General features: G+C 50.5%; 1 protein-coding gene across 1 annotated transcript in view; it reads right to left on the minus strand.

The window, feature by feature from the left end:
- Positions 1 to 10658, minus strand: part of MMP17 (matrix metallopeptidase 17) — a 51130-nt gene extending 40472 nt beyond the window's left edge. The window contains exon 1 of the mRNA XM_068208317.1: positions 10286 to 10658. Coding sequence (XP_068064418.1) covers positions 10286 to 10414 — 129 coding nt within the window. The 5' untranslated portion in view covers positions 10415 to 10658. The remainder of the gene's footprint in view (positions 1 to 10285) is intronic.
- Between the last annotated feature and the right edge of the window lie 87 nt (positions 10659 to 10745).

The following is a 10745-nucleotide window of genomic DNA, read 5'->3' on the forward strand; positions in this document are numbered from 1 at the left end:
TTGCAATGTTAATTAAATATCTGCAGTTGTATCTCTTGGCTCTGAATAAGATCAGAGCCTCTCTGAGCAGGTGAGCTCAGCTCCTTGTCCCCATTCAAGCCTGGCTCTGAACAAGTCTGGCTCCCAACACTGAATTCCCTCAACACAACATCAGAAATATATTACTGTTCCTCCACAAAAGGAAATGAATTCAGGACTGTCAGTGTTCAGACACAGTATTGGTCTAGATAACCTACAAGCTGAGAGATGATCGCAGAGCTACAAAAAAATAGCAGACGTCCTTACCCAAAGAACTGATTCCTCTAAACACACAAGCAAAACTAGTGTCTGTGATCACACAGACAAGCACGATGCAGGAGGGACAGCAAGTCACCACAAAGATTCTGTATGAATTGCACACAAAGTTCCCAGAACTCTGGCTTCCTTTCACCTCTGATGATCCTGCGCTGGTACTGGTGACCTACCCAACACAGATGGGCTTTTATAGATACTGCTTTCCAGGAAAGCATGGAAGGGAGAGGAGCTGCCAAGTCTGGAAAATGCAGGAGACAAGTTGGTTTTAACAGTTAAAATTCTTTAGACATTTAAAGGAGGCAGATTTTTAAAGGATATTAATAAATTAAATAGAAGAGAAACATGGAGAAGATGAGGAGAACTTGAACTTGGGGGAGCTGTGGGAATGGGGCTCCTGGGCAGCAGAGCCAGATCTACTGCCAGGGCTGTTCTGCAGCAGCGATGGGAGAGCAGCATGTGGCTCACCAGTGCCCCGCAGGGCTGGAAAACCAGAAGAGAGGTTGGAAAACACTGACAGTGCTGGACTGGCATTTCCTACCCAGCACAGCACCATTTCTGCCAGCTCTTACAAAGAGGCTTGGGAGCAAGGTGGGTGGCAGACTCAGAAGCCACTTGGCACCTGCAGTTTTGCTCCAGAGCCACTATAGATCAACACCCTTTGCAGCCAGAGCTGCTGTGTATGACTCAGGGCTGGGGTTTGTGAAGGCAAGAGCCAGCATGTTGGTCCTGTGGTTCCCTGGGTACATTCACCCACTGAGGTTTGCAGAAGACGACCAAAGCAGTGTGATGTTTTCTCAAGAAAAACAACAGAGCTGCTGCAGTTGGCTAACAGTGGACACCTGGCAGGCTCAGTGCTTGTTCAAGAAGAAAGTTTGTACTGCTGTTAAAAAAGGTGTTTGCTATGAGGGAGATGGGAATTACGGCAGAACAACAGCAAGGAGGTGCAGAGGCACTTGGGGAACTTCACCCATTTAAAGCACAGACAGCTGTCACCATACAGGGATTCAGCCACCAAAGGTGTACACAAGATGCAGGATTTGAGACCTGGGAGCCCCTGCCCCAGGCTCAGTTAATAGCATCTCCCACAGTGTCAATACCATTGACAGCAGTGACAAAGGCTCTCCGGCTGCAGCTGAAGGGGGCACGGTGCAGCCCCAGGGGACCACCCAGCACTTCTCCCTGCTCCCACGGGTGGGCTTCTAACCACTCCCAGCTCCCTGCCCAGCACCAGCGTATTTTCTCGGCTATTTTCCCAGTTTCCACGAGAGGGCATCGGCAAGACACCGACGAGACGCTCCTATGTCCCTCCCCCCGAGCGGCGCCGCCCGGTCCGGGCCCCGTGGCGGCGGGAGCCGGGGCCGGGATAGCGCCCAGGGTTTGGCTGCAGAAGGAAAGCGGCTAATGCAGATCTCCCAGGACATCTCGACTCTGGTGCCGTGCCTCACCACGACGTTTGCTATTTCAGAAATAAACTCCTTTTGCTCAAAAAAGCGTGTTTCTAGAATAGTTCTGCCAACACCAAGGGGCTGCAGGGAAGGGAACAGGTGTTACTCGGGGGTTGTGGAGGGGCTCCCACGGGCACCTCTTTTCTCCTACCTCCACATCCCTGTGCACAGACCAGGCAGGGAGCAGGAACCCTCGGGAGCTGTTCCTCTGGGGAAAGAACTTTGTCTGAAGTGTGTGCGGGGCTCCTGGCAAACCCTGATGAGACTTTGCTGGCAAGAGATGAACCAGCGAAAGTAACCCCCTGTTCCTTCCCCCAGGAAGAGAATGAGAATGTGAATGAGAAACACACAAAAGCCACCCAAATCCAGTCTGGACTGGATACCCTTCACAAAGGAAGCTTTTGGCTCTGAGACTTGGAGCTCAGGTCACCTTTCAGGGAGTTATGAAGCCACTTGGTCAGGAACTACACCTCATGCCACAGAACCTGGCAAATCAGGCACTTGATGCTGTGGACTTTAGGCAGACAAAGAAAGAAAACTTCAGTGTCTTCTTGGGTGAGTTTTTAACCCAGGTGAACAGGTAGAGGACTGCTCAAATCAGTGTTGGCCTCTTCACTGCCCGTACAGGACCCTGGAGCATGACAGTTGATTTCCTCTAGATTATCTCGATCTTTCTGGACACCGAGTGTGCACCAAAGCACAAGGTGTATCAGAAATGCCAAAACAGCAACAGATTGTCTGACAGGCCTGTCATTCTGTCATGAAATGTGACATGCATCCCGCCCAAGAGGAAGGACTGGATCGCTGTACACTTGAGAGCTGGCTGAGGCTGGGCAAGACTCCTCATTTCAGAGTCTCATTAATCAGACCTGGAGGATACATTGCTGCAGCATAAAATAAATGTGGCGAAAGTCCCAAACCACCTCCCTCTCTTTAGCTGTGCCTTCATATAAAACATGTTGCCATTTCACAGGGGTGTCTGTGAGGAATTTCCCATTTGTGATCCAATATCCTCTCACTTTTGAACAAAAATGCATCTCTGACGTGAAAGATGCAAAGGAAGAGAAAGCATAGCCCGGTACAGAGCAATGGGGAATTTGCTAAGCAGCATCAAAATGGAGAACAAACAAGAAAAATAAAAGCCAGCTTAATGCAAAGAGTTTATCAAAGGAGAAAAATGCTTCTTGACCATCATCACTGATTGTCCTGCTGTGGCAGATGCGCCAGAGGGACACTGTGAGCACGACAGCAAGACAGAAATGACAAAGTAAACACAAGTAACAAGGTGGGAACAATCCTAAGGGCAGGTGGGAGCTCCCATGCTCCCCACCACAAGCCTTGTCAAAGACACAGCCTTGACCAAGCACCAGCCAGGACATGACTAATGTGGAATGGATGTACTATCTCCAGAGGAAATAGCACGTGGTGGACTCAAGAAAAACATGAGAGACTGCTGTTTTTTTCTTGCTCGGTGATAAATGAGACCTGACACAACTTCCCAAAGATCAAATACATCAACTCCAGTGCTGCAGGTAATTAAGTCTGGAGTCATGGTGATGGTATCATTTTGCTCCTTGTGCTTCTGTTGGGATCCCGTAACTAAACTTCTCAATAACTACAGAAAGACTAAAGGATGATTTTCTTGTGTTACACCTTTAATCCCAGCAGTCATCCAAGTTTTTGGTAATTATAGCTGTGGAGGAGCCCAGCAGAGTCACCCAGCAGCTCAGTGAAGTCATGGCTTCCATTTTGAAGAAAGCAGGAGAATCTGTCTCCTGAGATGTACTTCAACCACACTATCAGCAGTAGCACTTTTGCATGACAGTATCTCACTGAGAAAAGAAAATCTTCCTAAAGGGTTAACTGATATGTAGACAGTCAAGAACAAGCACTATGACCTAGAACTTTCAGTATTTTGGAAAGTCTACAGGTTCCAATCAAGTGGATGCTTCCTCAGAAGAGTGTTTCCAGGTTTTCCTCCTAAAAGAGATCCTGTGGGAACCCTTTCCTCACACACTGGTCTTTTTCATCTTTTTATCCCACTTGGGACCCCTCCAGGGTTGAGCTGTTCTCTTGGTACCAACACCATCCTCAGATCTGCTTCTTCAGCCCTTGGACACTGAAATCTCCCCAAGTCTGCAAGCAGCCCCTGAAGTTTCTTTTGATCTCTTGGTAGTCTGCCATCTCCAGCCAGAGGCATTGGGTGGAAAGTGAAAAAATCCAGAGCCGGGTGGTTTTGGATGCAAGCCCCGGGGAAGCTGCATGGAGGTTAAGTGCCCCCACCATGGTGCATGACAGGCAACCTCCACAAACAAAGACAAACCTGTGAGTAAAGCAGTCCACTTATCTCCCACTTCTGTTTTGGATGAGGAAGACTTTTGTCCTGTATCCTTAAAGAAGGATGTGTATAGCAGGCTGTGTAGAACACACTTGGATTTCAGAGCAAACCCAGATGTAACAGCAGCCACCGGCACTGTTGGATGATCTTTGGCAGCGGGGAGCTGAACCACAGAGATGCCAGTTGGTGTTTGTTACATGACAAGACAACATAATCTAAACATGTACATCACCAAGGGCCCTGTGACACAGGTAAAATTGCTTTTGTTCACTCGAAAGATCAATATTGTCAGAATGAAACAGAATGTGAGCCAGTGTGAAGAACTCTGCCTGACCACTGACCATCAGAAACAGGCAAGAAACTCCCTCTTGTAAAAACAATATGAAAAAAAATCCTGAATATACAGCCACTTCCCAAGTCACTGTACTTAGACTGTTGTCGCCAGGAGCTGTAGGTCATCTCTAGATTTCTTGGAGGAACAATTTTCTGATGCAGGAAATTTCTCAGATTTAATTGGGTTATTTTCTATTAAATCATCATGGCTAATTAAAAAGCCAGAATCCCGTCTGAAGACCACACTCCTCGGTGAATGTTGGCAATTACTCCATGTCAGGTCTTCCCTTGGAACAAACCTGTTGTCAAATGTGGTTTCTCATTCTGATCTAAAATTCTCTGGTCCTCCAGCAGCTCCTTCCCCTCACCCCTGGCGTGTCTGCTTTGTTTTGCATTGGATTTAACTTTGCATATGTGGTTTGGTGTAGGTTTTTTTTAATATAACATCAAATCTCTTAATTCTCTGACCTAGAAAACAGAGACAATCCTCATAAAAATCTGGGACAAAGAAGATGCAGCTGGCACGTGTGCAGCAGCAAGAGATTCTGAAACTCCCAAATCTACCCATTTAAAGTGATTTTGATAAAAGAAAGAATTTTGAGAACTGTTGCTGTCAGATCACAGGTTATTTTGAAAGCAAATCCTGAGCTTTCAAGCGATGCTCTAGTCTGAGCGAGACCCTTTAAAAAGTGACAATGTGGTGGCCCGTGTTCATCAGCAGCTGAGATGTGACAGCTTTTCCCTTCCATGTTGTCACCTCCACGGGGCCAGCCAGGACACGAGACCCACACAGGGCACACAGCTGCTCCCACAGCATCCAGAAATAAAGGTTCCCTCAACCACAGCATGACCCTTCCTGGAGCCACAGAGCCCCATTCCTGCAGCGTTTTTAACGATGAGTAAATAATGAGAAATTAGTGCATGGCCCTGATGATGAGTCACAGTGAGCTGCCACTGGCAGTTACAAACCTGCCAGGACAAACAGGGTGTCACAGACAGCCCTGTCCTCCAGTCTCATGGGTACATCACCCATGTCACCCCTTGTCCTCCACAGAGCCAACACACACGCTCCCACTGGTGAGTCACACCCAACACCAAAACAGGAGAGCCCTGGCCAATGCCAGGCAGGGATGGGAACGCATTGCATTTGGTGTTGCCTCTTTGCATGTTTAATTTAAGGAGGAAGAATAACTAAATATCCAGGCTGAGTCACACAGGCAGCGATCTCCCTTCACTCCAGGAGATTTTAGGGGCAAAAGGAGAAGATGGAGGTACAGCCCCACTACATGCTGCCCCAGGGAAGGGGGTGCCTGCTAGCCAGGAACTTCTACCCCCAACACAGCACCAAGGATGAAGAGTTATGCCAGTGCAGGAGCTCACTGCTCCATCCCTAGCACCAACTGTAGGGAAGTCCCTGGTGACAGCAGGGTTTCATCCACTGGCTCTGAACACTTCCCGAATTTCATTGAAGTGGGTAATTTAGCCTGACTACCCTGGCTAGTTCCCACGGCTGGGACCACAATAGCAGCCAAGCCCAGGAGGAAATTGCATTACTGTACATGGAGGTCTCAAATCTGAAAGGGAAGTAGCAGCTCACACCAACTAGGCCTTTAATACCAGATTAAATGCTTTCACAGCAGCCCGGCTGTTTGAAAGCTTCCAGACAGCCTTTTGTCAATTTAGTTTGCATTGTGCTTTGGCTTTAAGAGGTACTTTAAAATGCAACCAACTTTATTTTATTATTTTTTTAATATGGTAGCTCAGCTTTCTTGAAGGGAATTCATGGACCTGGGATGGGCACTGCTCCATATGGGAAGGCATGAAGTGCTTTAATGACAGAGGAGCCAAGCAAAGCTCCTCTCTCCAAAGCTGTTTAGGGACTCTATTAAGTATTCTGTCCTTAAAGCCTCACCATTTTAGAAGGCTGAATGAAGCTCCAACTGAAATTATCCATTTTTAATTTCCCCATTAGCAGAAACAGAAGAAGTACAGTACTTTCTCCTGATATAGGGAACAGCCTACATTTGTACAAGGGTTTTACTCTGAGAGGCTGATTACCCCAAGCCTTGAATCAGGAGCTAAGCCATGTCTCAGGGACATGCCCCACTGGGTACTTAATGCAGGAGTTTAGGGGAGCTCTTGGCTGACTCCGGGCAGATGGGAGCACAAGGGCAGCTGGACCAGGATGCCGTACATGGGTAGCCAGATGGTCCTACCCTACTCAGGGTTGGGAAAGCACCCCAGAAACAGCAAGGATGAGTTTTGGGCTGGCTTCTACCCTGAAATTCGGCACTTGGGAGATGCAGGGCACACACTCATAGGAAACTGCTGTTCCTCCTGTCCCGCTGCTCCCTGACATGGGGACACAGAGGAACCTCTGTCTCTTCCCTGGCCCACCACAGCCAGCGGGGGGGGGGGGAAGGGGGAAGTGGGGGGAGGAGGGCACAGCCTGAAGGGCTCTGTGCCACCAAATGCATCCTTGTCATTCAAATGAGAAGCGGCCACAAAGGCGAGGGCCCTGCCCTAAACAAAGAGCCACTTGGGATAATGGTAGAGAGGGACGAGGGTCCTGGTCTCCACCGATGAATGCAAATGCCTCCAAACCCTGGAAGCAACTTCTCTGGGAACAACACAGACAGGGCTTTGTGAGCAGGAGGCTGCGCATACGAAAGCCCCCAAGAATGCCCAGCAATCCCCAGCTGGAGAAACGCCTTGGGGGCATACATAGACCTTCCCTCTCACCCCTGGGCACAAAGTCAAGAAAAAGCCGCTCACAGTCTTCTTTTTTTCACCCATGCTCTTGTAACCAGACTAAAACTTTCCTGGCACGCCTGAGGGATCAGCCGCTGATGCCAGAGCCCATGTCCACACAGGATGATCTCAGTGATGCCACCACCATCACCCCACTATCAACTCCTCTCTGGCAACCTCTGTGCCAAGCAAAGCAACTCCCTAAGGCAAAACATCTCCCTTGGGGCCAAGATAGCCCAGCCTCAGGCATCAGTCTATCACCAAGCCACAGGTTTTGCCCTGCACAGCCATGTCCTCACAACAGCAGCAATGCAGCCCAGTGGGCAGGAGCTGCCTGCGGGAACAGCTGGCTCCCTTACAAACCAGCCAATCTCCAGGTCAGCACCTTCAGTGTTCAGGCTCCACACGCCAGCTATTCTGAAAAGCACAGCTTGAAGGTAGACCTCCCTCCAGACCTGGTACAAAGCCCAGTGAAAAGAGAGCTCTCATTACTAAGTTACTACTAGTGGATAGGAAGTTTTTGCTGCCTGCACCCCTGAGACATCCGAGCTCAACAGCCATAAAAAGATGCAATTTGCGAATGCTGGGGTGAGGAGAATTTGCGAATGTTGGGGGTTTACTGTAAAGGCAGCAGCACAAAATGCAAAGTCATAAATCTCAAAAGTGGTGTACTAAAATTCAATGGAATCACTCAAGTCAAGCTCTGTTCCACCAGCTATTTTATGTTCTCTTTGTCAGGGCAGCTAATGGAGAACAATAAAAACATTGATAATCGAGTTAGATTTATAAACTGGGCAGGATATTCCACTAGTAATGAAATCTAGAGAATCATTCCATGTTACATTGCTTTGGGCAGCATGCTAACAAGAACTGCCTTTGAATTATAGCCCTCTTTCATTTTGCTGAACTTTAATTTGGCCCACCACCACTGTTTCATTTAAAACAAACTCCAAGCAGGAGTGGAGCAGAAAGACAGAGCTCAGAGGCACAATCCAGCTCAGCACTGAAAACCTCTAGGTTACAAGGGGCAGGCATTTGGGATATAAAAGCTCTGTTGACACTGTGTTCTGTTTACTGCAGAGTAAACAGTGCTGGATATAATTTTCCAAGGTTAGCAGAGCTTTCTATTGTCATGGTGTCATGTTTCCTAGATTTCAAATATTTGATTGAAATGCCTCACAGATCTTTAATTTCGTAGTTGCTTCGTAAAGTGGATGTCAAATCATTCCTGAGGCTCTCGCTTCCCTGAGAGTGGTAGTATTCTAAGAAAACCTCTGAAAATATCTGGCTTCTGTGCTCCCTGATGCTCAGTAGAGGGCATAAGCATAAACCTGATTGATATTCAGCCCCTTTGGAAACCCACCAATGCTGTCTCAAGCTGGAGAGATTCTTTGCCCCAGCAAGAACATCAACAGAAGGGAGACAGCACTCTGACATCAATGATACATCCTAAATGTCAGATTCCCAGCCTAAATAAGTCTTGGTTTAATGTAACCCCCTTCTCCTGCAGTTCACTTCTGCTCTATTACCACCATCCCCAGCACCTGCTTTGCCAGGCAGCCCCAGGTCTTCAGCAGGGTTTGGAGAGAGTGCTCAAATCTACTCCAGGACTAAAAAAGTACCTTAATGCCTGAAAGTTGTCATCAGTAACTAATAAGCCCCTCAAGTATTAGCCTTTACGCTGTAAAAGCTGAGTGCAGCTTATTTGGTAGCGAGGGTAAAAGCAGGTCAAAGAAAAGTTTGAATTAAATTGACTGGGGCAGAATACATCAATCTGTGTGCTGTTTGCATGAAATATTAATTCCAGCTTTAACATCTGGTTACAGAGGAAAGTGAATGCACCATAATGATGCAGGTATACTTTATATTCACCACATTTTCTATTCTCCTAGGAACAGATGGGGAACGATAGGCTTTGTCTTCCCTGGCAGGTGTCTGAGCCAGAGCCTGTGAACCGAAGCACAGGCTTGAAGCCGGAGCCTGGGCGGTGGAGGCAGCATCCTGGTGCACTGCTCTAAGCGATCCCTGCTCATTAGATAACCCTACCGTGCAGCAAACCCTTCCTCCTCCCTGCCTTCACAGCAGTGCACTGGCAGCCTTTCGAAATGCACTAAATTTCAGGGAATTTCTCCAAACTGGCGGATCCAGCCCCAGGACTGCCCGCCCACACCCAGCCACAGCTGGCTTTCTGACACACAGGTTTGATATAGTCACGGGGCATCTCTGAGCTACAACTGGTATAAGCTACAAGAACTTCTCCTCCTTCAGGAGAAAACCCTTAATTTCTTTGTGCTCAGAAGGGTGAAGCTGTATAGACCTGCTGGCACCATGACCTGGCAGAGACGTGACCTAAGCTCTCCGTGCCTACTGAAACCTGTTATGTACCTGCAGACTAAGCAGGCACCTGTGAGGGGAGAAGCAGGACCACAAGGACGCCCACGCTGTGCAGACCCCTGCAATGAAGCCAATCCTCCACCTGCCGCCGGCACAGAGCAGCCCTTCACACATGCCCGAGGCATGTCTCTATCCTAGGGGATTGTTCTGACTCCAAACGTGCCGTTTTACCCTGCTTGCTGCTGGAGTTTGTGCGGCTCCACGGCAGGCAGGGAGCCCTCGAGACAGGCCAGCCCTTTCCCAGCGCCTGAGAAATCACCACCCATGTGTGAAAGCTGGTGAGGCCATCGCCCCACGACGCTCGGCTGGGGGAAAGTTGGGTCACCAGGCTGGGGTGCAGGAGAGGCACCATGCACTGGGTGTTAAGGAGGGGGACTCTGGCTTCCAGAGGGTTAGGTGCAGAGGGTATGGGGTGGGGGACACTGGGTGCGGGGGGGAAAAGCAGACCCTTCCGTCTGCGCGGGGGGCACCAGCTGCAACGAGGGGCACCACGTAGACAATGCTGGAGGGGATACCGGGTGTAAAAGGGCCCGATGAGCGGGAGCAGGACGGAGGGCACTGGCGGCAAAGGGGGTACTGGGCAGCGGGGCGCGCCAGGGAGCGCTTCCAGCCGCCGAAGCTCGCCCAGCGCCGCGTGGGCCCGCGATGCCCGAAGGTGGGGGAGTACCCGGCGAGTCGGGTGGCGGGGGAGGGGGGAGCGGAGAGGAGCAGGGGGTCGCGGGTAACTCACAACTCCCCGGGTGATGTCCTCCGCCGCGGGGGTCGGCGCCGCGGGCACTTCTTGCCACGCCAGCCACAGAGCGAGCACGAGGAGCATCTCCCGGAGGCGGGCGCGGTGCCGGGCGGCGGGGCTCAGCATCCCCCCGCTCTTCGTGGCGCCCGGCCCCGGGCCCGCGATGGGCTCCGCCGGGCTCCGCGCCGCATCCGCGCTCCCGCCCCGGGCTGCGGCCGCCGCCGGGGAGGGAAGGAGGCAGGGAAAGAGGAAGAGAGGCGGGGAGCTCCACTCCGTTCCGCGCTGCTCCGCCGAGGATGGAGGGTGGGGGGGCTCCGCTCCGCCCCACCGGGAAGAGAGGCTGGGGGGGCTCTGCTCCGCGCTGCTTCGCGCTGCCGGGGAGGCTCCGCCGCCGGGTGCGCCCTTACATCGCCCCGCTTCCGCAGCCTTCGGAGCGGCAAAGTTGCTGCGGGCGCTG

The sequence above is a fragment of the Anomalospiza imberbis genome, chromosome 18, assembly GCF_031753505.1.
Source record: "Anomalospiza imberbis isolate Cuckoo-Finch-1a 21T00152 chromosome 18, ASM3175350v1, whole genome shotgun sequence".
Taxonomy (NCBI): Eukaryota; Metazoa; Chordata; class Aves; order Passeriformes; family Viduidae; genus Anomalospiza; species Anomalospiza imberbis.